We start from the raw sequence: 25,700 nt of genomic DNA on the forward strand, positions 1-25,700 counted from the left end.
ACAAAAAATCAGTGAATTGTGACTCAGCTTAGGCGTCCAACCAAAGGCATGGAGCCGAGAACAAAGAAAGCCAGCAGCAATGTTTTGGATGCAAACCCCCAACAAAAGTTACATCTGAATGAATTTCATGATTAGATTATACAACCTTTGGTCACTGACAACATGTGTGCATGCCTTTCTCTCTGTCTCTCATCCCCAGAGGGAAGGGGGTCAAGGGTCTTGGTCCCCACTCTTCAGATGAAGAAGTAAAATGGAAAAACAGAGAGCCACAGTTCCACACGCAGGAAGAGAAAGCTAGAGACTAACCCATTTCTCAGAGTCTCACTGCCCTGTGACATACTGCGCAAAAAGGGACATGCAAGCTCAACGCTCATTTAACCAGCAAAGGGCTCCTCCGGTCAGCTCTGTTACCACTGTCAAGGGGATTTCCCTTCACAATACGGTTACTGGGGGGATCTGGGGCTCCAGGCCAGTGAAGATGGGTGAAGCCACAGGAAGCAAATACCTGATTCAGAAAAGGAACTGTGAAGCTTATTCCAAATTTGGTTGGGATGATGCTTAGTCCTCTCTTCTTCCAACAATTCTCCCTAGAGAAAAAGGAATTATTCTCATGGAAGCTTCTCAACCATCCTCACGTGAGAGTGGACATACTCTCAGGCAACATCTTCATATCAGAGAAGGACAGGACATCTCTGGTCCTGCACATACTGAGTTGTGACCAAGTAAGTGCAGACAAGGAGAAGGAAGGTGGGAGTGTGGGTTCTGGGCCCTCCAGCCCCAGGAATCCAGGCTTCAAAGCAGTACCACCCTTCTCCCCTGGGTGGCATTCATACTGGGACAGAGGGCCCTGGTGATCTTGGGCTGTGATACTGCGCCGTGCCTTGCTAATGGATAATGCTTTATGTCTGACTTTCTCCAATTCTGTGAAGACAGAGTCAGTACCACCAATCCCACTGTGCAGATGACAAACTCCAGGGGGATTTATCAACAAGATGGTGATGGCCACCAAAGTCATGTTTATAGATAAGCATCAGAAGCAGCTTTGTATCTGTGGTGTTCAGAGTCCTAAGCAGTGAGGTGAAGGAGAGCAAGCCACCTCTTGGTGTGCCCCGTTTGTAGCCCATTTTTTTCCAACCTAATTTTCTGGCAAATGCAATCCTGGGAGGCAGCAGATGATGGCTCAAATGGTTGAGGCCCTGCCACCCATGTGGGAGATCTATATGGAGTTCCAGGTTCCTGCTTTTACACTGGCCCAGCCCTGGCTACTGTGGATGTTTGAGGAATGAGCCAGTATTTTCTCTCTCTTTCTCTCCTTGCCTCCCGGCTGCCCTCCCTCCTCCTCTCTTTTTGACCTCTCAATTGAAAAATAAATATAATACGCTGTCGCCAGAAGGCACGTAGCTGTGTCAAGCAAACCACACGTGATAGATCATGGCACTGAGGGCAGACTTGAGCCCACCTGCTCCAGGCTGAAGTTCATTAGCAGGTCATAAACAGGTGGCTAGGAACAAGCTGGCAGACCCAACCAGGTCTGTTGTTCACCACTGGAGTGTTGACTTCGTGTGTGGGGTTCAGCAGAGAAGCCTCAGACCATGAAGCCCCAGGGGCAGCAGCACGTGAGTCCCACCCACCCTCAGAACTTACTTGTTGAACTTGTCAACCTCGCTCTTCCGCGCCTCAAACTGAGAGCTTGCCAGGCATTCGTCCCAGCACCTGGGCAAGGTGAAGCCCTCCAGCTTCTGGTTGAAGTGGGTCAGGTCCCCTTCTTTGTACATGTTCTTCCTCCGCACCTTCCCAAGGAGAGAGACATTGAGGCCTTGTCAGCGGCAAGAGACTGGGGATGGGGGGGTCACAACCTAAAGTTAAGTTTCCAGCCCCTTTGGTAGCATCTGCCCACCCCCCAGCCCATGAAAGACACCCAAGACACAAAGCCAGGCTTCCCCCAGTGTCGGCTGAGCCCTCCCTGGCTCTGAACCAGGTTCCCAGCTTACATCCTCCGCTGGCAGCCCACAGGTGGTGGCGACTTCACTCATCCAGTACTCGGCAATGAGCATCCCCTGGGGCCCTCCGAAGCCCCGGAAGGCTGTGTTGGAGGGCAGGTTGGTCTTGCACAGCCGCCCGGTGCCCCGGATGTTGGGGATTTTATAGCAGTTGTCCATGTGGAATAGAGCTCGTTCCATGATCTGAAGCAGAGGAAACCAAGATGGGAGAGAGCAATTCACTGGTTCCCTTGGATCCTCACAATAGAACTCAGAGGGCTGTGGGCAGGCCTGCCTTTCCCAGCCACACTGTCTGCGGCTCCTCTTCAAGCCCAGTTGCTCCTTCCCTGGCTTGTTGAAATCATCTCCTTACTGCACGCTGTTTACCATAATCCCCCCACCCACCTCCTCTATGGGGACACGCTTTCCTAACCTGACAGCTCCTTTAAAAGAAGAGTTGATTTTATTAATTCATTGTCAATTTTTTTTAATTCCCATGAAAGCTCTAGTACAAATACTTGAGAGTCAAATACTCCTGTAGGTGGTGTTATGAAAAACAGAAGCTCCCTCCACTTTCCTTCCTTCCATCCTCCAGAAGCAGCCACTTCCGACTCTCATCAGCCATTCAGATCCACTTCCACCTCTCTAAATAATGTGCTTATCTAATACCCCACCTTGACCTCGTCAGTCGGGGATTCTATTCTCTCTTACTGCTACAACACAGGAGGACTTCATGCCTGCCCACTCCCTCCTCCCCATACATAGCAGCTTCCAATCCCCTAGACGTTCGCAGTCTTGGGACTGTAATGTGATGGCCCAATAGTCTGTCCAGAGGTGTCAGAGAATTCCAGGTGGGGAGCAGAGACTTTAACCTTCAACGGCCACTAATAAGGCCCTCCTCCAACCCCTTGAATCACTGGAGAACAGAGGAGAAGCCTGGACTTCCACCCAGCCTAGCCATAAAGACACACCTTCTCCCTGGCTGGGTGGTGTCAGGGAAGGAGAACTCCAGTCCAGTAGTGAGCGGGCCATCCCCTCCAGTGTCAGTGGGCAGCACGTATGACCTTGATTTGCCACCCAGAGTAAACAGTAGCTGCTACCACTCTGTGAATCAGCAAATGCCAAGTGGAAAATCAAGACTTCTACCTCGACTGAGCAATAGTGGGGAACAGTATCAAAAGAGAAAAAGTAGAAGGTTTAAATAAGATTCAGCATCTCGGCAGATCATCACCATCTGCACACTAACTTTGGGTTGCTCCAGGTTTCAATGAATAAAACCAAGAGACAGGAATCTTTCAAACTGAATGATACAAGATAAAGAACAAGGACATTGAGGTGAAAAAGTTGTAAAATTATCTGATAATGGTTTTAACACAGCCATGATAAATATGCTCCATGAGCAATTACGAACACACTTGATACAAATGAAAATATACAAAGCCTTGGAGTCAAAACCAGGAAGTCTCAGCAAAGAAATACAAGATATAAAGAATCAAATGGACATTTAGGGGCTGAAAAATATAAAAACCAAAACAGCTCGTTAGACGGGTTCCACAGCAGAAGAGAAGGGTCAGAGGAGAGAACCAGCGAACTGAAGATTAGAATAATATATATTACCAAATATAAGCATATTGAGAATACAGAATGAAACAAAAATTGTTTCCTGGGCATGTGGCATGATCAAAAGGGACCTAACATTCATGTTGTTGGAGGCTGGGAAAGAAAGGAGAAGATGAGGGGCTAGAAGTAGGTATTTTGGCACAGTGGGTAAGCCACTACCCAGGAGGCTTTAAATACCAAATTGGAATACCTAGGATTGGGGCCTGCAGTACTGGCATCACACTGGGCACCAGCTCAAGTCCTGGTTATTCCACTTCCAATCCAATTCCCTGCTAATGTGCCTGGGTAAGCAGTGCAAGACGGCTCAAGTCCCTGGGCCCCTGCACCCATGTGGGAGACCCAGATGAAGCTCCTGGCTCCTAGCTTTGGCCTGGCCCAGCCCTGGACATTGCAGCCAGTTGAGGGGTGAACCTACAGATGGAATAACTCTCTCTTTCTCTGTCTGCCTCTTTCTAAATGACTTTCAAATAAATAAATCGTTAAAAAAAAAATACATAGGATTGAGTCCTGCCTCTATTTCCACCAGCTCCCTGCTAAGGAGCCTGAGAGGCAGCAGAAGATGACTCAAATGCTTGGGTCTCTGCCACCTACATAGGAGACTTGGATACAGCTCCTGGCTTCAGCCTGGCCAAGCCCTAGCTATGGAAGGCATCTGATGAGTGAACCAGCAGATGGAAGATAGCTCGCACTCTCCCTCCCACGCCCATTCTCTGACTTTGCCTTTCAAATAAATAAAAATAAATAATTTTTTTTATAAAAGAGAGGGGCTAAAAATCCTTAAAAAATAATAACTGAAAACTTGCTAAATTTTTCAAGAGGCATAAACCTACAGATTCTATTCTGAGTGACCACCAAACAGGATAAACTTAAAGAAATCCATAAGCAGACATATAATCAAATTTCTAAAAACTAAAGATAAAGGAAAAACCATGAAAGCAATCAGAGAAATGAATCCTTACCTATCTGGGGGAGGTAATTAGAATAACAAGTGATTTTCAGCAAAAACTATGGAGTTTCTAAAAAAGTGGCACATTTTTCAGATGCTGAAATAAAAGAACTCTCAATGTTCCTATGGGGCAATGAAATTACCCCACAGGAGTAAGAAAGAAAAACACAAGACATTCTCAGATGAAGGTCAACTCAGAAAAGTTGTTCCCAGAAGATCTGTAATAGAATAATAACTGCAGGGGTTCTCTAAACAGAAACAGAAGGATCAAAGAAGGAACCTTGGAATCTTGGGAGGAAGAAAAACACTTTAAGCAAAAACATGGGTAAAAGCAACAGGCTTTTCTTCTCGAGTTTTGAAAGTCATGTCCACTAGTTGAAGCAAAAATTATAATACCATTTCAATGTGGCTCCAAATGTATGCAAAAAAGAATTCTAAATAAAAATTGTGTAAGTAGAGAAGGCAAGAAGATGTAGAGGGATTAAGGTTTCTAAATTTTGCCAAAACTGGTGAAATGACAACTCATAGACTGCTGTCAGTTACAGGTATTGACAGCGTCAATTCAGTGAGCAACCAAGAATAACTATACAAGAGATACCTTCAACAATACCACAAGTAAATAAAAATCAACTCAAAAAACTGTGCAAGTAACTCACAGGAAAGGAGACAAAAAAGCTAAGAGAACAAACACAAAACAAAACAAACAAAAAATAAAGTTGCAGACTTATACCCAACAATCAGTCATTACTTTAACCAATATAAATACAGTTAAAAGATTAGCAGAGTTGGTTAAAAAAACTTCAAGAAAGTCACAGGTTCAAAGTCAAACGATGCAAAAAGATAAGTCATACAATCATTAATCAAGAGAAAGCAGGAGTGGTAGGCTTAATGTCAGATGAAGCAGACTTCAGAGAAAAATATTATGGGGGGATATTCTATAAAGATAAAAAAGTCAGTCCTCCCAAAAGAACTATGCCTGCTTCAAAGAACAGAGCTGCAAATAAAAAGCAAAACCTGGCAGAACCGTAAGGGAAAACAGAAAAATCCATAATGCTAGTCGGAGATATCAATGCTCCTCTCTCAAAATTAATTTTAAAATAGACAAAAAAATCAGAAAGGATATAGACTTATTCAATAATACCATCATTCAATAGGATCTAATGGACATTTGATACAAAAATCTGTGATGGTGGCCGGCGCTGTGGCTCACTAGGCTAATCCTCCGCCTTGCAGCGCCGGCACACCGGGTTCTAGTCCCGGTCGGGGCACCGATCCTGTCCCGGTTGCCCCTCTTCCAGGCCAGCTCTCTGCTGTGGCTAGGGAGTGCAGTGGAGGATGGCCCAAGTGCTTGGGTCCTGCACCCCATGGGAGACCAGGATAGGCACCTGGCTCCTGCCATCGGAACAGCGTGGTGCGCCGGCCGCAGCGTGCCAACCGCGGCGGCCATTGGAGGGTGAACCAACGGCAAAAAAAGGAAGACCTTTCTCTCTGTCTCTCTCTCACTGTCCACTCTGCCTGTCAAAAAAAAAAAAAAATAAATAAATAAAAAAATCTGTGATGGGAAGAAAATGCCTCCCCAAGATATTTTCACTTCCAAATCACAGCACCTATGAATACTACCGTACTATCATCCACGGCAAAAGGTGTGACAAAGTGAAGGCTCTAGAGAGAAGCAGCTTATGTGGGATTATGGGGTGGGCCTTTAATGCAGTCACAGGCATAAACAGTCCCTAAATCATGATACAATTTGTTGACCGTAGGATGGTGTGAAAGCAATATGCATTTGGTAGAATCTGTACTTGGAAGTTTGAACTTTGATCTTGTCTTAGATTCATAATATGTGGAATGATAAAGTCTCATGATGTCAGGCAGGGAGAGTGAGCCACGGCTGCCAACCAGCGACATGACCATGAAGAGAAACAAGTGATGTTCTACAGAGCACTGCGCTGCTAGGCCGTGGTGCTAGGTAGGCAAGGGGCATTCAACGCGTGGGTTTCCTAGGATGGAGACACCTCTGGGTGCTAAGTCAAGAAGCACTTCCAGGCTGGCGCTGCGGCTCACAGGCTAATCCTCTGCCTGCAGTGCCAGCACCCCGGGTTCTAGTCCCGGTCGGGGTGCCGGATTCTGTCCTGGTTGCTCCTCTTCCAGGCCAGCTCTCTGCTATGGCCCGGGAGTGCAGTGGAGAATGGCCCAAGTCCTTGGGCCCTGCACCCACATGGGAGACCAGGAGGAAGCACCTGGCTCCTGGCTTCAGATTGGTGCAGCACACCAGCCATAGCGGCCATTTGGGGGGTGAACCAACGGAAGGAAGACCTTTCTCTCTGTCTGTCTGTCTCTCTCTCTCTCTCTGTCTCATTGTTTAATTCTGCCTGTCAAAAAAAAAAAAAAAGAAAGAAAAAGAAAAAAGAAGCACTTCCAGGTCTATAGAACTAGAGGAAAGCAGACACAGACAAGGTGTTAGGAAGACAGACAGAGACTGGAGTCATGGAGTACCATCAGCTGTCAGATGCTGGAAAGAACAAGAATGGATTCTCCTCCGGAGCCCTGCACAGGGAGGGTGGCCCTACCCATGCTCAACGGTAGCCTACCGGCCTCCAGAACTCTGGGACAATGATGTCCACTTTATATGTATATAAGTATACATATATATGTGTGCATGTGTATATATAATATAAATTATATAACGAGCTGCACATAAACTCCCTGCAAGCCTACCGTGGAGGTACACACTTGTACCAAACAACAGAGCCAGTCCCAGATCAGATCAGCCCATGTTCAAATGAGGCAAATGCCTGGCCAGAGCCAGTCTGTGTCTGTCCATCACTTTCACTCCCTGCCCAGAAAGGCTGCCTGCCCACACTGTGCAGCGAGGCTCTGTGAACCTCTTCTCCTTCTGAGGGCTCCTGGATTTGTGAATCGTTCTTTGCTCAGTTTAGCCCTGCTAAATTTAGCTTCTCTGAAAGTTTTATTTTATTGTTTAAAAGAATATTTTTAAATTGTTTTAAAAATTTATTTTCATTTTATTTTAGAGGCAGAGAAAGATCGCCTGTCTCCTTCAAATGCTGGAATAGCCAGGGCTGGGCCAGGCTGAAGGCAGGGGTGTGGGACTCAATCCAAGTCCCCTATGTGGTTGACAGAGACCCAAGTGACCCCAGCCATCCTCATTTGCCTCCAAGGGTGTGCATCAGCAGGAAGCTGAATCAGAGGTGAAGGAGCCAGGACTCCCAACAGACACTCCAAGATGTAATGTGAGCATCCTAAGCAGTGGCTTAACCACAGCATTACACATCAACCCCAATAATTAACTAAACCCAATTAACAGGGACTGCCGCCATGGCACAGTGGGTAAAGCTGCCACCTGTGATGCCAGCATCCTATATGGGCACCAGTTCAAGCTCCAGCTGCCCCACTTCCCATCCAGCTCCCTGATAATGCACCTGGGAAAGGAAGCAGAAGATGGCCCAAGTGCTTGGGTCCCTGCACCCACAAGGGAGACCTGGAAGAAGCTCCTGGCTCTTGGCTTCTGAATGGCCCAGCCCCGGCTGTGGTGGCCATTTAGGGAGTGACCCAGCAGATGAAAGATAATATATCTCTCTCTCCGTCTCTTCTTCTCTCTGTGTAACTCTGATTTTCAAAAAATTAATAAATACATCTTTTTTTAAAAAATCCCAATTAATTGAATTCATAATATATGCACGCAAGCACACACATACACACACAAAATAAAATGTCACCACACCATATATAAAGCTCTGGAACTGTTTTGTTTGGCAGCATAGTTGCACAAGGCTGTTTCTAATCCGAGAAGTACTATGACCACTTTTGTGCTTTAGAGATTAACCAAGGATGGAGAGCCTGGGATGCAGACCAGGTGGGAGGCTACTTGCAACAAGGCGGGCAGGAATGGAGGGGAGACCTGTGCCTGTGTGTGCCATCGGGCCGTGGGGTGTGCCCTTAAACCCTGTCACCCCAGGAGCAGGCAGGGGGTCCTACTTACACCTTGAGAGAGATCCTGGGTGTTCCCTGCATTGCTGAAGTGTTCCACCTCCAGAGCCACAACCTTCCCCGTCTTCATGAAACCCACCTGCCAAAAAGGAGAGCAACTTCTCAACAGCAGTCCCCTCCTGTGCCCCTGATCCTCCAGTCCCACCTCTGCTACCTGGGGGGAGGGGACAGAAAGCAGGAGATCTCACCCCATGAAAAAGAGGGCCTGACCCTAACAGGGGAAGAGGAGAGGACCTCACACCTCCCCACTGGGCACCCTTGGCTCCCCGCCCCTCGCACGCTGTTCCCACACTCTCATCCCTTCCACCTGCGCCCAGCTGCTGGCTCTGACAGGAGTGAGGAGGTAGGAGAGAGACAGCTGATCAGGATAGGGCAGGCAGGGGCGGGCCGGGAAGAGACTGGGAAGGATTTGGCAGGGCTCCCCGTGGACCTTTGGGCAGCAGACAAGAGCTACGCTTCACATGAGCATGAATGTGCTTGCATGGCATCAAAGCACTCCTTCACAGGACATTTTACAAATGGGGAAACCGGGATTCCGGAAGATCAAGCTGCTGTTCTACAGGCTCCTGAGAACTTAGGGATCAGAGAAATGTGATTCCTCTCGGAGGGTGAAAGCATGAAACAAAGTCAGAGCGGCTCAGAGGGAAGCTGCTCAAGGCCAGTGCATGGCACGAGAGGGCTCCCAGGCAACGGGGCCAGACGCAGGCCTGGGAGGCCACCCTGGTACATAGAGGAAGAAGGGCTCTTTGTCAGAAGGGGGCTGGTCATGCACAGAGCCCGGGAAAGACACTGTCCCAGGGGGAGGTCTGGGCAGTCCCTAACCATGTACTGGGAAAGCGGGTGCCCACCCTAACAACTGCCCCTACCCCAGCCCCTGCCCGGGGGAAGTCTAATTTCTCAGGTGGTCATTCTGGTTTTCACAGCAGGCCATGGACACATCCACACTGGGCACCCAGCATGGTGGGTTATCCCTAGGTCTGATGATAAACGATGTGTCAGAGGCCAACTCAGTTCCAAAGATCCAACTTGGATCCTAGCAAATGCACAGAACTCAAGGATGCCACCCTCTGAGGTTACTCTCGGGAACTGGCCCGTCAGTCTCACCCAGCACACCCTTCCATGCTGCTGTTGGCAGACTTGAGTTTCTCTCGTTGCTATTTCCTCCTTGAGCTTTGGCAGAGGGACAGGCAAAGGGTGACAGTGCAGCTCTCATTCCCTGGACCTTTGTCCTCTGGCCCCTCACAGGGAGACCCGCCCACCACCCACCCTGGCACACCCCAACACCCGGGACCTTGTATCTGGCCAGGAAAGGGTGTCTGCCGCCAGTTATGAGCATGTCTTCATCACGGTCCAGCATGCAGCGCACAGGGCGGCCAGTCCTGCGTGGGCACCAAGAGCGTTAGGAGCCTGTGGGCCATCCACAGCTGCCCAGCCCTGTGAGTGTGGGGGATGGAGACAGCAAGGGAGCCCTCTTGTACCAGCTGGCTCCTGGGGCAGAGCTGAACTGAGACAGGACGGGGACTCTACAGGACATGACGAGGGCCTATCCCCGGGGGAATTGCGGCCAGCTGGAGGGAGAAGACGGGAGCACATGTGTCAGAACACTAAGAAACGGCCATGTTGAGCTCATCCCTAAGCCCGAGAGTTCTACAAATAGATAGTTGTGAGCCTTCAAAGCAGAGGCAAACTCCTTCCAACGAGGAGGAATCCAGGAAAGCTTCCTGGCGGACACAGACCCACTTCTCTTCCCAAGGCCTGCTGGGAGAACTCACTTGTATGCAGCCAGGGCCACTGCTGTGGACACGACAGTGCTCCGGGTCTCTTTCCCTCCAAAGCCTCCTCCCATTCGCTTCACTCGGACCACGATCCGATTTGCTGGAACGCCTAACATATTTGCGACAAAGCTCTATGGGGGGAAAAACATAAAACAACACGGGCACTGTTGCAAATTCTGAAATCCCTTGATTCAGAAAGCCCCTCCCCTCTGAATTTGGCCCTCTGGTTGGTGGTACTGGTGTCCAGCCCTCATCAGGCACTGCAGGCTGAGTTGAGACCATTCAGAAACTCGCTGTTAAACCAGAGGGGCGGGCAGCTCACAGTGCACCTGCAGAGCCAAAACTCCTTCTGTTTGGCCAGAGGTCAGTAGGTCAGCACAAGGCCAGTGGGCAAACCACTGTCCCATTATAGACAGTTGAGAACATTCAAGTTGCTGTAGATACGTTTGTTGTCCCTGTGGTTGTCACCAACCCCTTCTCAGGGAGGATATGACGTAACCAAGGCTGCCCAGCACTGGAGTGATGAGAGCTAACAACAGGCCCCAGCACCACTGCTCTCCAGTCCCCTTCCGGACCAGCCCAGGTCTCCATCTTGCCATTGGCCACCTTGCCCTCATGGTCTGCGTGGGACTTCCCTTTGTCCTCCCCACAGGTCTTCTACCTGGGTCTTCATGGTGTTCTGTGTGGACACGAAGAGCTCCATCTCCCCTGCTTCGCCTTTTGGGACAGCGATGGTGCAGTGAGTCTCCAGGTAGAAGTGCTCTTGGCCACCAATGTACAACTCTCCTAAGGAAGCAACGAGAGCCCACAGTGAGCCCCAGGCTGTGAGAGGCAGGTTTGTCTGGGGACAGAATGTCCTCTGCATGTGGCCCGGGCAGGAACCAACAGCTCACAGGGAGCCTCTAGGCTCCCCAACTGGGCTGCAAAGGAGTCTCCATTTTCAGTCATCTGGGAACTACAGAGCCTCCCTACTCCCCATCCCCCCAAAAGAAACCTGTGCAACACTAAAATACATTAGGTGCAAAGTTCGCTTCTCACTGCAGCCCGAGGAAATCAAAGATTGCTAAATACAACTCTTTATAAATGTTTAGAAAAGGTAAAAGAAAAGATGATTGTGTGGGAGGAAGGTAAAAGCTGTTGAAACCAAGAGGGAGTCGCTGGGGTCAACTGTAACGAAAGGAAAGCAAGAAAGTGAGCCAGGAGGATACAGAGAAGGGGTCCTCGCACTTAACAGCCTGACAGCAGCTAACACAGCAGACTCTGCCAGGACCACACGACACGGAGGCCACCACAACCCTATGTACAAGGCACTCTCACAGGGACAGCCGCCCAGCAACTGTTCATTCAACCGCGAATGAACTTCATCCCGGCTAGTTCTCATTGTGGGTAAAGATTATTTCAAAATATCTGATAGAAGGCTTATTTAAAAATTATTTATGTATTTATTTATGAGACTTACAGAGTTCCTATCTGCTGGTTCACGCCCTAACTGCCTGCAATAGCCAGGTGGCCAAAGCGAGCAGCTGGGAACCCAATCCAGGCTTCTCCTGTGGGTGGCAGGGACCTGATTCCCTGGAGCCATCACTGCTGCCCTCCAGGGTCCATGCTGCACAGCTTCTTAACTGCCAGATGCAACAGCCACCGCCAAGGTTGTCTTTCTCCTGGCTCTGCCTCTCTGACTTGCCCTACAGTCCACCATGGCATGCGTATCCCCATTGCAGTGCTCAGCTACGCGCCCTCTGACTGCTGCTCTCTCTTTATTCAGGCTGCCAACCAGAAAGCTGCAAATAAGAGCATCTTCTGACACTGAAGCTACCAGGCCTTTGAGAGAGGTGGCTTGCTAGTGACTCAGCAGTGCCCCACAGCCAACCTACAGAGCAATTCCAAAAGGCACACTAGTAGCAGCCATGCCCTAGGGGAAGAGCCATAGACCCCACTTCAGTGTCAGAGACAGGTGGGGGGAGGAGGAGGGAAGGACAGGCAAGGGGAGAGAGCCAGCTGCCAATCGGTAAGGACCACCTTCATGCACTCGGGGCAGGTGAGGACTCTGTGGCTACGGCCTGGCAGACCCACGGCTGGCTACACCTGTGGCTGTTTACTTCCCAGGACGGCTCTCCAAATTAGAACACATTACTCTGCCTAAGCTCTCAAGAACCACATAGGTTACCCAGTCTAGACACAGGAGATTAAGGCGACTGAGAGTGGACGCCAGCAAGCTACCCACCGTTTTGTGACAAATGGCAGAGGAGACCTTCTCCAAGGAGCTGTTTAGCACTCACTTCCCTGCCCTGAGATCAACGTGCAGTTTTGCTTTTAAGGGGTCAAGCAGGGGGCACCCTCCTCACTGCTGCTGTACCTGAGACAACGTTATCGGCTTCGGAAAACCCCTTCTTGAGGTCTCCTTTCTCAATCTTCAGCTCAGGCCCATAAAAGGATTCGTTCTTTATAGCATCCTGAGGATCAAAAAGAATCTTCAGTCACTTGACTCCCGGGGCGGGAAGAAGACGGCTTCTGACCGGGGAGAGGGACGCTCTGGGTCTCCGCCTCGCTCTTCTCCGTCTGAACCTCTACCCGCTTCGCATGCAGACAAGGGAAGCTCTGGCGGAATTCCCGCACTTCTTCAGCAAGAGGTGGACCACCCCAGCTCTTGCGGAAAAACAAGGACCCCCACGAGAAACCAACTGGAGCCAAATCTGGGGGTGGAGGAACTCAGTTCGGCTGTTAGTGGACTGAGCCCAAGATCATGAAGAGGAAGGCTTCACGGGACAAAAAAGTCTCCAAGGACTGGGAGGGAGTTAAAACCCCATGTAGCCAAGTCTCTACCTGCTGCTCCTGTCTCCTAAAGGATCCTAATAAATGGGCCTGCAGGTATAGGATGCTCACTCCTCACTGCAAGAAGTGCATTCGCAATTACCTCAATCGTGATAATGGCTGGAAGGTCTTCATAGGTGATTTTCACCCCCTGAGCAGCTCTCTGTGCGTGTTCCGGGGTATCAGTGACCACGGCACCAATGATGTGCCCAACACACGTGACCTAGGAGCGGAGGTGGACTGTCAGAAAACATACCTAAGTTCCTCGTGAAGCAACTCAGTTTTTGCATTGTTCAAAAAGGCAAAGAAATCCCTGCTGTTTCACAGTCAAAGCACTTTTTCTGATGGCCCTGGAGCCTTTTCATCCCCTTGTCCTACTAATTGAGGTTATATGCTTCTTCCTAAGTGCTTAGAAGCAGGTGCACTGGAATAGAGCTTGAGATCCCCAGGATGAGGATGGCAGACAGATTTCATCTCAAAGAAAATTTTCCCTACTCAGCTCTGGAATTCCTTTGTGAATCTGGGCAGGATGGAACTGGCAATTGTTTATTAATAGCTGCTGTGAGCATAATGGGAGCTGTGGCACTAGGCAGTGTGTGTGTCACTTTGGCTCTATTCCAAGACCGTTGGTCTTCATATGAAGAGACAGAGACCCGGAAGACCACAAGTGGCTAGTTACTAGATCACGAGTAAAGCTTAGGCCTTGACTCCCACTCCTATCTTCTTTCCATTCCTCTCTTGCTTTCTGTTTCCCAGCTTTATACCAAAAGCTTCTCAAAGGCCGCAATCACATCTTATATTTCATTTATATGCTCCAAAGCAGCGGCTCCCACGTGCTGGTTTTCTTGGATTCGATGGCCCATAAACAAGATTTTTAAGAACTTACAGAATAATAATTGTTGCTTTATTGTTTTATTTTCTTTGAATACTTCACTTCCAGGGGCCAGAGCTTTGGTGCAACAGGTTAAGCTGCAGTTTGCCATGCCAGCATCCTCTACTGAAGTGCCTGAGTCCTGGTTTCTCTCTTTCCAATCCCACTTCCTATGAATGCGCCTGGGAAAGCAGCAGAAGATGGCCCAAATACTTGGGCCCCTGCCACCCACACGAGAGATCAGCATGGAGTTCCTGGCTCCTAGTTTTGGCCCAGCTCAGACCTAGCTGTTTTGACCACCTAGGAAGTAAAACAGTAGACGGGAGACATCTCTCTCTCCCTCTCTCTCTCTACGCTGCCATTCAAATAAATAAATAAATCTTAAAAAGAAAAGAAAAATTCAGTTCCATAATAGTTTAATGGATCTCTTTCAGGGACAATTTTCATCCTACACACATACACACACACACACAGCAACAACAAACTGTTGTCCAAATCATCACTTTGGAATATGAGGCTTCTGACAAGAGGAATGAATACTTAGCAAGCAAATCTCTGGCAGTTATCTCTTGAGGACCCAACAAAGTCATTGGCTTATTTGGTTCGTGGTGGTTGAACTTGGATGACCCTCATTAAGCATAAGGCAATGCTCTCTGGGGCTCCCAAAGTTCATAAAACAATTTGTTCTTCCACTAAATGCTCTCCTGGTAGAGTTCTTGTGCCTCTTGTGGGTTTGTTTTCTCCTTCATTTTCACATCAAAAAGTGAATCTACCCTTCAGTAATACCCACTACTGTCTAGTTTGCAAAATCTGATCTATATTAGAATTAAAGAAAAAAATGATCTTCAAAAAATATCCTGTGAGTAAGGCAGAAGGATTTTTCTAGCAGTCACCCTAAATGCTTGGAAATGTCTTGTTGTTATTGTAGAATTACATATGGCCAAGATCAACAGATGAACTTTCATACAAATGAATTATCAACACATACAGTGGTACTATTATGGTTTGTTTGCTGTATCTTTCTTTCCTATGAATAAAGGACTTTGACATTATTCTTTAAGAGCTTAATTGTTAATTCAAATGCAACTGCCAGTCAGGGTTTGCTGCCACTTTGGCATAGAATTAGCCTACTGTGTAAACAAGAGCCATCAATTAAATGAATGAGTAACATATCCTACCTCTTAATGGATTGTTCCCTAGATGGGCCAAGTGGATGATGGCCAGATATTTGCATATGCAAATGTAATCCTTCAGGATCAGGGATTTGGAACAATGAGCATAATTGAAAATGGCAATCCTTATTCCATTTACTTCTTATAAGGAAATCCAAGACATACCTTATCCTGTGCAAAGACTGTTTCATCATTACAAAGTCCAGTTACGTTACTCCCAGGAATATCAGCAGCTGATAGGAAGCAAACAAATCCTGGCACCTTTTTGGCCTCTGAAGTGTCTATGGACCTGCAAGAATGACTCAAGTGAGGAACCAGGCCAGCACACAGAGCTGGAGCAGTCACCAGATTGGACAACCTGCCTTCATTTACTTCACCTTCATTCCTCCCTTTGCTACCTTCTTTTCTATTAGATTCTACTTCCGTTCTTCTCTGTAAATGCTGATGAAATGGTTATCACGCGGAGGCCACTGTGTGCTGAACGCTGCTAAGGGTATAAGATGAGTAAGCCAGGTCAAGTCTTCATGGACCTTATGCTGTGTCCTGTCTGCTCGCCAAGGGCAAAGGAGACACAGCATGGTGAGCAGCACTTACTGTGGAGGTCACCGGCTAAACTCCACAGCACCAGTTAACCCCCACCCGGAATCAGCCCAGGAGGGCCCTTGCTGTGTTGGTGATCCGATGGCCCTGAACTTGTGCACACAGCTGAATTTCTGTCCTGCTATTCATGGCGCTCTCCTAGCACAGCAGGCAAACCACACATAATGAGTCAGCGCAGATTGCAAAGGGAAAAGGCCCAGCTTGTTTAGCAACTACAACAGTCGCAGTTGTGTACTGATGACTCTGGCTTGTGTCCACGGGGGGGGGGGGGGGGGGGAATGGGGGGGGGGGACTTAGTGAAATGCTTGCAAACCGCCCTGAAGTATCAACCACCTTCCAGTTAATCCCCACAAGCAAGCTGGAAAGGAGTGAGCGTTTTCCTCTTTCTACAGATGGGGGAATTCAAGCTTCAGGCAGTTAAGTGGCTTGTCCAAAGTTACTCGGTCTGAAGGCGTGGTAACTGGGATTAGCGTTGAGGTTAAGCTGTGAGGGTGCCAAAGGCAGAGGATTGCCAAAGTCAACCCAGCTCTGGTCCACCAGGAGCCCTTCCAGGTACAAGCAGCCCAGTTCCTACAACGCTTCCCCACCTCCTACACCCATTGCACTGCTAGAGTGTGGACAGTAGGGGTCACGGTACTGTCACCATGGGCTCAAGACAAAGACAAAGGCAAATGAATTTACCCCACAGCTGGGAGCCCTAGCCACTTACATAAACATTTTTTTTTTCAGTGATATGGAAAAGCTTATGTATGTGTTAGAGATTATCTGTGTCCTGGCCGCCATTCCTGGAACCTGTGCCCAGGCTAGGAGCAGCTGCAGAGAAAACACCAATGACAAAGAGACGTGATTTCTAACCCATGCAGTGGCAGGGCCCAAGGGAGGGGTTTCCAAGCTAATATAGTCAGCAGGTTGGGTGTCCAGTGCCTACCAGGTCATGAATCTCACAGTCTCTGGCTTGAACAAGCAGAAGCGAATGCCACTTGGCTTCCAACTCCAACTCACTCCTTGCCAGTTGGGTAACCTGCAGAGTCTGTTACTAACCTGCTTGTGCCTTACTTTGCCCATCTGGAATGGGGGATAATAATAGCAACTGCCAATAGTGTCGATGTGAAGCATAAATGAGACAATATATACAAAATTCTTCAAATCAGGCTGCATGCAGCAAATACTAAGTGTCAACTGCATTCTAAGTTTTACTATTGTTATGATTGCATTGTTATTATTATTACTATAGAGGTGGCAGTTGCTTGTCGTTCAGGCTCTCAAAAAGAAACAGGTACACATGGCTGTTCTCTGCCAGGTGTTTTGAGGACACCATGGCTAATCCTCACATGCACACACACATACCCGACTACACGTGGGCAGATGAGAACTTGCGCCCACAGGCCCAGGACTCAGCCGCTAAGCAGTCAAGCAGCTTTAAGAGCTGCAACTCCAGCAATCCCAGGTCTGTGAGATTCCAAGGCTATGGTCTCCCCTCGAGTGTCTGACGTGGAAGTCTAGCCCAGTGCTCACCAGGCCAATGTAATGTGTGGCTTGTCAAAGCCTACAGCAGCTGCCCACTTAGGGCTCCGAGGCCTTCCTGCTGTGGCCCCCGTAATGTCAGCCCCTCTCCCTTCCAGGAGCAGATCTCCCCCAGGCACCAAGGAGCCCCAAGCCCTGCCTGCTGCTCCTCAGACTGCGGTTCTGAGATCCTTTCCCTTCCTCCAGACTGGGAGGCGCAGGAGGAGCCTCGTGGTCTCTGGGCTTGCATCCAGGCAGGGTGCTCGAAGTCTCATGCATGCGTCCTCCCAGCATCCCCCTTGCGCAGGGCCACTGGCTCCTGTGGGTGACTACACTCACTTGATCTTGGCGTGGGCCCGCGTGCTGGTGACCAGCCGGAGGGACAGCTCGTTCTCGTACCGAGGGATGTCGTCACAGTACACGGCCTCCCCGGAGGCCTGCATGCCCGCGGCCAGGTGGGGCAAAGGCCTGCCCACCATGTCCTCCTCAGACTGACCCTTGGGCACCTCCTGGAAGAGCAAGATCACCGGTCAGGCTGAGCTGTGGAGGACACTGCTCCCCTGCAGGCCCGGGGAACTGTGAGGTTGAGGCGAAGGCAGCGGAAAGGCACCTAAGAAGCCACTGATAAGTGGTCATGGTGTCAGTACATAAAGAACGGGGAGGATCCTAAACGCTCATAACCATCAGAGGATGGGTTACACCATATCAGACAGTGAAGCCTGAAAACATTCTTTTGAGCAGTTTTAATTACAAGAAGGCTCATGTTGAGAATAAAGACAGATCATAAAACATTGTATGTAGGGACTTGAATTCAGTAGGAGAAAAGAATATATGCTATAAGTAAAGTGTGTTTATGTGTATGTGTGTGTTTGTGTGTATGTATGAGCAGTTTCTAAAAGTTTATAGAAATTAGAAATTTTAAAAAAGTTTATTTTGATGCAAAAAAATTTTAAAATCCATGCCATTTTTGCATAATTCACATTTTCCATCTACATTTTGAAGATGCCCTCATATGCATGGATTTTCAAAAAAATTTGCAACAAAATAAACCTTTCCTTTAACCCCATGTTCCATGAGCTTTCTAGTTCCCTTGTATGTTGACACACGAACAAGAGAAAGTACAAGGAGGTCAACAAAAATATAACATGATCTTCCCTTGGAGGTGAGACTTGGGTGATTTTCATTTGCTTCTTTGTACTTCTCTGTATTTTCCAAAATGCTTTAAAAATGTATTAATTTTCCAACAAAGTTCTACTTTTGTTTTTCAAAACAATGACTAATGGTTTTTGAGTGTTTTCTATATGCCAAGGACTACCCACATGTTTCACTTTTATTAACTCATGGAGCTCTCAAAAACATTCTGTGAAACAGGTGCCCTCACTACCCACGCTTGCAGGGGGTATAGTAACACCCAAGAGGCACAGACTCAGCAGGCAACGTTCTCAAGGCTACACAGTGGGAAACTGGCAGAGTTTTGATTTGAAACCAAGAGGTCAGGCCTCGGAGTGCATGCCCCACTCTAGTGTAGTGGTCACAAATTATAGCCTGAGGCCCGATCTAAATCACTGCCTGTATTGGGAAATAAAGTTTTATTGGAACACAGCATGCACACTCACGTACTGCCTATGGTTGCTTCTGTGCAACAACAGAGTTGACAAGTTGCAGTGGAGGCTAGATGGCCCCCAAATCGAAAATGTTTGCAGGACAAATGTATGGGCCTTCACCTTGTCCCTCTCACGCTAAAGACAGTTTCTGGCTTTGCACATTAGCCCATAGCAGGTTCAGAACAGACAGAATGAAGATTTGTTTTCCATAAGCAATGAGTACAGATAGCTACACTGACATCAACCTGGTACTCATTCTCCGAGCATTTCTGCCCAAGAGTAAGGAGTTTTATGTACCTACATACAATTCAAGTTAGTCATTCACCAACCACCAATCATGTTCACCAGTGTGGCCGGCCAAGGCCCCTGACACTGGCTGTCTACTCACTTGGAAGAGCTGGACATTGGCTGGAGGGTCTTTCTGGAAAAGTAAGGTAGCACTGGCGAAGGTGGGGTCCAGTAGGCCGCATTTCTGGGGTGGGGAGACAGCACAGGTAACCATGACTGTACTATCATTGATGCCTTCCTTGGTTGTCCCCAGGCATCAAAGGTGACAACTGTCCCTCTCGTCCCCTCCTTTTCTACCCCTTTGGGTAACAGTTGGATCCAGCTTGACACGTGGGCTCTGCACGTGTGGCACTGAGTAGCAGACTCCACTTCAGACCCGGCCACCCCGCTGCGTGGGCATGCGGAGAGATCTGGACCTGCCACCTCAACTGGCTGTCTCTTTCCTGAATACCCGGCCACCCTGCTGCGTGGGCACTCAGAGAGATCTGGATCTGTGTGTGTGCTGCTCCCTCTGCTGGCAACACCTTCTCCCCAGCCCCTCCCCCCTGGGAAAGCCATCCTGGTCCTCCTCGGGTCCATGCAGAGTATTCAACATACACAAGAGCATCTCAACAGAAGTGGTGCAGGGTGGTGGACCTGCTGTAGCAGGACAAGTTAAGCTGCCACCAGCATTGCCTGCATCCCTTGCACAGCTGGTGCGAGTCAGGGCACCTCCACTTCCCAGCCAACGGGCCTGGAAAAGCAGTGAAAGACAGCCTGAATACTTGAGCTCCTGTCGCCCATGTGGGAGACCCAGATGGAATTCCAGGCTCCTAGCTTGGGTCTGACTCAGCTCTAGTCATTGTGGCCATTTGGGGAGATGGAAGATCTTTCTCTCTCCCTCTCTCTTTGTAACTCTGCCTTTCAAGTATATAAATAAAATAAGTCTTAAGAAAAAAAAAAGAAGCAAGGGGGTTACAAAATCCTCTGTGCAGTATATATCAAATCTGTTTAGGAAATGATATATCCAAATCCAAAGATCACAAGATGATAGATATATTGATGGATGGAAGGACAGATAGAGACAGGCAAACAGTATGACAGACAGCTGGACAGGTAAGTATAGGAAAGAGATCCAAGAAATACTGATCGAACTATCAGCCACGGTTTTCTCTGGGATCTAAAAGTAGGGGTAATTTTAGTTGTTTTTCTTATGCAAATTTGATTTTGAATTTTTTCACAGTAAGTTTGTACTACTCTTATAATCAGAAAAAAATTAAGTATTAATTTTTTTGTACTTTTGTTTAAGAGGCTGCAAGACACAGAGGCAGAGTTCTCACCCACTGGCTCACCCAGCAGCCTGGGCCAACCTGGGAGCCAAGAACTCAACCCAGGTCTCCACATGGGCGGCAGGGAGCCCAGCGCTTGCGCCATCACCGGCTGGTCTCAGCAGGAAGCTTTGAGAGTAGGGAAGGGAACCCAGGACCCAGGATGTGGGATGCGGGCATCTTAACCAAAGCCAGGCCAGAGCTAGGCCGGAAGCCCACCTCGTTATTAAGGATTTACAGAGGGAGTTCGCTGTCCCTCCTGCCCCGCTTTCTCTCCGCTCGCTGGCACAGGGCCAGTCTTTCCAGCTATCACGTGAGGCCGCCTCCACGGACGCCTTCCCCCCACCCTGGGCTGCCCGCTGTCACCGGGCACGCGCTCCCAGTAGGCACAGATGTGCTTGCTGGTGAGCAGGCCTCTGGAGCTGGGCGCCTTCTCCGCACGCACGCGCTCCCGCACCCCACGTTCAGGTCCCGCTCCACTCTCCCTGCTCACAGCGAGCCCAGAGACCAGTCCAGTGCCATGGGGGTCTAAGGGCGCACCCAGGGCAAGGACCTGCCTTCTGGAGTCCCAGCCCGGTGGCTCCCGGCCTGGCTCACTTCCTGTTCCCCTCTCTGTGCCCGCAGATGCCCACCCAGTCCCGCATCTCGGTCCCCAAAGGACCTCGCGCCGAGGCTCGCCCACCGCACTCACGCCGTCGTCGGGGTTCTCCCTGCCCAGCTTCTGCAGCACGGTCAGGTAGAACTTGAAGAAGAAGCTCAGGCTGAGCGTGCGCCGGAACTCCACCATGCCGCCCGGGGCGTCGGCGGGCAGCTGCAGCTCCTCGGCCAGGCCCGCGCACACCTCCTGCAGCAGCTCGGGGCCCCACGACCTGCGCGACACCGACACCGGGACCGTGGAGGGTGCTCACACCGCCTGCTGCACCCAGATGCCGCTGTGCTGCAGGTCACACGACCTCCCTGCAGAACGTGGCCCAGACACTCGGGGCCCGAGGCTCTGCACCAGTGGCCAACTTCCTTGAGCCTGATTTTATTCGTCCTTAGGAGCAATTTTTAAAGTCGTAATAATAATAATAATAGTACCGAGACCCTACAAAGGAGGTAGGCAATGGCCAAAAGTTTTTATAATTAAGTCACTTGTCATTTAATTAAGGGAAAAATCTTATGCCAATTTACCAATGTAAAAAATTTGAGGCATGGGGAGATAAACTAATTTATGTCACTCATCTCCTAAGTGTTGAAGCCAGGAACTTCCTGGAACCATGGAGGCAAACTCCAAGTTAAACTTTCTCCATCCCACATGGGTATTATAGGATATATAGGATACTGCCAGGGAAAGACCTGCTATAACTGCAGCCATGGAGTAAGCACCAGTACTCTTAATAGCAACATTAACCATAGCAGTAGTAATAGTAGTAGCAGTAGCAACATTACCATGAGTAGTAATACCAGCAGTAATAACACTAGCAATAGCAGTGGTAGCAATAGTAATAGTAATAGTAGAAATAGAAGTAGTAGTAAAAGAAGAAGCACTAGTAATAGTAGGACCAGGACTGGTGATAACACTACTAGTCGTAGAATCATTAGTAGCAGCAGCAATACTAGTAATAGTAATAGTACCAATAACAGTAGCAGCAGCAAAAAGCATAGGAGTCACAGTGGTAATGTTAGAAAATATCAGTAGTTTCAAATAAATGATTTTATGACTAAAAAAAAAGAAAGTATCAGTAGTAATAGCAGCAGCAGGAGGGGGAGTGCCAATAGTAACTGTAGTAGTAACAATGGCAGTATTAATTGTAACTAGCTGAAATACTAGTCATAGTAACAGTAGTAGTGGTAAAAGTGGCAGCTGTAGTAGGAACAACAGTAATAATAGGGGTCATGGTAAGTGACAGTAGTAGAAATACCATCAGGGAAAGTAGTAATAGTCATAATAGTAGTACCAGTGGTAACAGTAGTTGCAATACTGTAGTGGAAGCAGCAGCAGTAGTAGCAATAGTAATAGTAGAGGCTGCATTGAGAGTAGTAATGGCCACGGCAGCCACGGTGGGAGGACAGCAGTAGTAACACTAGTAGTCGCACTAGTACCAGTAGTGGCAGTTACAGTGGTTAAAGTAGAAGTGGTAGCACCAGTAGCAGCAGCAGTGAAGGTGGCCATAGCAGTGATGCTCCCCACAGCCCGGAGTCATGGGAGCAGCAGTGGCCGTGGCGTGGCAGCAGTCACAGTTCGCTCTGTGGCTTGCTCTTACTTGGCTATCTGCCTCTGAGTGGTCTTGAGGGCCGAGATGGTTCTGTTGGCCATCCCTCCATAGCAAAGGGCCAGCTCCTTCACCTCCATGCTCCCTGGCTCGAAGAGCACTCGCATGCCACAGGTGACCTTGGCAATGTCGTCTTCCCTGCGGGAGGCCTGCTTGAAGGCTGAGAAAAACTCACCCTAGAAAAAGAGCAGAAAGCATCATTTTCCCACCTTGTTTAGCAAGGACTGCAAATGGCCAGGGGAGGTGACAACACAGGGAGTGAGGTGAGGCGAGGGGACAACACCATTGCAAACCAGCAGGCGAGTGATGTGGGGACTCACAGATCAGGGTGTGCCCAAGTCCTGCACTTGTAGGAAAGTTCCAGAGAACAGTCCCAGCTGCGGGAAAGGATCTGCAGGCAGGTGGCAAGTCAGAGACAAAGCACAGGTTGCAGATGCTGGCCCACCTGACGTTTTCCCTGGGTTGCCGGGAACTGGCAGCATCAGAATGACAACAGCCTCAGGAGAAGTAAGGAGAAGGCATCTTTATTCTGGGAATCAAAATCTCCTTTCTCGGGCCAGGTGTGTGGCCCAGTGGTCAGGTCACCACTTGGGACACCTGCCTCCAATATCAGAGTGCCAGGTTCAAGTCCCCACTACTCTGCTCCTGACTTAGCTCTCTGCTGATGCACATCCTAGGAGACAATAGATGATGTCTCAGGAACATGGTCCCTGCCACCCATGGGGGAGACCCAGCTGGAGTGCTAGGCTCCTGGCTGCACCCTGGTCCAGCCCAGCATCTGGGAAGTGGACCAGCAGATGGAAGATCTCCTCCAATCTCAACCTTCATCCCTCTCTCCCTCTCTCTCTCTCTGACTCTGCCATTCAAATAAAATGGAAATAAATGTTTTAAAATTATTTTAAATAGAATCTTTACTTTGTGAAATGACTTTTTTTTGATAAAAACCAAGTAGTGCTGTGCCTGTTTCCTTACCCTCTCCCCACTCATATTCAAATCATTATTATTATTATTAGTTGTACTGATCTGTAAAATTTAAAACTGCTCTAAATGACTTACAAGGGCAAGCTAGAAAATCATTAAGAAACCACCTCGGGGACATAATTGCTCTAATTTCATTAGCATTCTCATTAAGGAGGTCAAAATTTATAAGGATAAAACATGCCTGGCAGCACTTGCTGAAACACAGAAGCCGCAACCCTCACACTGACCTTGAGAGCCGGCCTCCGCCTCTGGCCCAACACCTATCTAAAAGGCGCCTGGTGGCAAGTGCCCTGGCTGGTAGCTGCTACAAGAGGAGAGAACCACACCAGGCAGGGCCAGGACCGGCCCCGAGGAACAGGAGCAAGGCATCTGGAGCTGCCCAGACCTGCCCAGTGGGCCAGAAAAGCTGCTCATAGAGCAGGAATCCCTCAGCACCAGCCCAAGCAAGGTTGGTGAGCCAACAGCTCGGCAAGTCCATGGTCAACATGTGGGGATCTGACTCATGGGTGGCTTCTCCACTCAGCACCCACACCCCGCTTGGTTCCACAGAGGAAAATGAGCCTCCTCTGATGTGGCCCAGGACGACTGAACAGCGGGATGTGTTCCGGGACTGTTTTTAGCTAACAATTGGTGATCACCACTGGTACCCAGACACCTGCCAGGAGCCTTACCCAGGAATTTCAGTCCTCTCGATAATCTGCACAGAAGGTAACACCATGCCCATTTTACAGATGAGGACAACAGGACTCAGAGAGGGAGATGAGTCACTCAGGATCACACACACAGCTCTCTGGTTTCAAAGCTCATCGTCCTATGCACCCCTACCCTGCAACATCTTGCCCAGAGGGGAATAGGGCTGGTTTGTTAGAGATGAAATTGAGAGAAAAAAAGTCAGTGTTGAAGGAGAGAGATGTAATGCTGGTCCCCCATGGCAGACTCTGGTCTCCTTGTCTGGAGCCTGGCAGGGGGAGTAGCGTGGGCAGTGTGGACCAGCTCCTGACTTCTCACCTCCCTGCTATAGGGGATCTCTATGGAGAGCAGGATCTCCTCCGGGCTCAGCAGGGTCCTCCGATAGCCAGGGAAGAAGGTGTGGTCCATCCGAACCGTTCTCCTGGTGCCTGTGTGGAGGCAAGATGAGAAGGGACCAAAGTGGGGCCCGTGCTCCAGCAAAGTGGGCTAAGCCACAGCCTGAAGCGCTGGCATCCCACATGGGTGCCGGTTCACATCCCGGCTGCTCCACTTCCAATCCAGCTGCCTGTCAATGCACCTGGGAGAGCAGTGGAAAATGACATGAGTGCTTGAGCCCCTGCCACCCACATGGGAAACCCAGAAGAAGCTCCAGGCTCCTGGCTTTGGATCAGCCCAGCTCTGGCTGTTGTGGCCATTTGGGGAGTGAACTAGCAGATGGAAGACCTCTGTCTCTGTCTCTTCCTCTCTCTGAAACTCTGCCTCTCAAATAAATGAATACATCTTTAAAAGAAGAAGGAGAAGACTCCCCCCATTCTGTCCATTGTGCCTGCTGTGGTTACAGAAACAGCAGTATATACTGAGCACTTGCTTTTCTTCTGGGAGTCTGGGCTTTTGGCAGGTGTGAGGCAGGTTGCCTGTGTGCCCAGCCCCTAGGAACACCTGGGTGTTGAGTTTCTAAGGAGCCGCCCTGGGAGGTGACACCACACAGGTGTTGTGGCTGGGAAATTAAGCACCCTCTGTGAGACTTCCCTGGGTAGAGAGCCCTCCAGGATCCTGTGTGTGTTGGCATCCTGTGGATGTCCCCCAGCCCCTTCTCCCCAGGGCTGATTTTGCTTTGCATCCTGCTACGCTAGGCTGGCTTCCAGCAAATGGTCAGAGCTGGGGGTGGTCCCAGGGTGCACATGGCCAGGAGCACACCCTCCTCCAGCATTTCCACTGTGCAGACACAGGAGGCGTAAACAATGGCAGGAGCAGAAACAAACCAAGCACAATCATTTGGCAATGATGAATGGT

General features: G+C 49.2%; 1 protein-coding gene across 1 annotated transcript in view; it reads right to left on the minus strand.

The window, feature by feature from the left end:
• Nucleotides 1-25,700, minus strand: part of XDH (xanthine dehydrogenase) — a 68,046-nt gene that overhangs the window by 12,217 nt on the left and 30,129 nt on the right. The window contains exons 13-27 of the mRNA XM_062209212.1: nucleotides 24,726-24,835; nucleotides 22,728-22,912; nucleotides 21,173-21,350; nucleotides 19,275-19,358; nucleotides 17,622-17,791; nucleotides 15,345-15,468; nucleotides 13,240-13,359; nucleotides 12,682-12,778; nucleotides 10,987-11,111; nucleotides 10,323-10,456; nucleotides 9,842-9,929; nucleotides 8,543-8,629; nucleotides 1,992-2,183; nucleotides 1,645-1,790; nucleotides 506-587 (exon numbers count right to left, since the gene is read on the minus strand). Coding sequence (XP_062065196.1) covers nucleotides 506-587; nucleotides 1,645-1,790; nucleotides 1,992-2,183; nucleotides 8,543-8,629; nucleotides 9,842-9,929; nucleotides 10,323-10,456; nucleotides 10,987-11,111; nucleotides 12,682-12,778; nucleotides 13,240-13,359; nucleotides 15,345-15,468; nucleotides 17,622-17,791; nucleotides 19,275-19,358; nucleotides 21,173-21,350; nucleotides 22,728-22,912; nucleotides 24,726-24,835 — 1,922 coding nt within the window. The remainder of the gene's footprint in view (nucleotides 1-505; nucleotides 588-1,644; nucleotides 1,791-1,991; nucleotides 2,184-8,542; nucleotides 8,630-9,841; nucleotides 9,930-10,322; nucleotides 10,457-10,986; nucleotides 11,112-12,681; nucleotides 12,779-13,239; nucleotides 13,360-15,344; nucleotides 15,469-17,621; nucleotides 17,792-19,274; nucleotides 19,359-21,172; nucleotides 21,351-22,727; nucleotides 22,913-24,725; nucleotides 24,836-25,700) is intronic.

This window comes from Lepus europaeus, chromosome 13, assembly GCF_033115175.1.
Source record: "Lepus europaeus isolate LE1 chromosome 13, mLepTim1.pri, whole genome shotgun sequence".
NCBI lineage: Eukaryota > Metazoa > Chordata > Mammalia > Lagomorpha > Leporidae > Lepus > Lepus europaeus.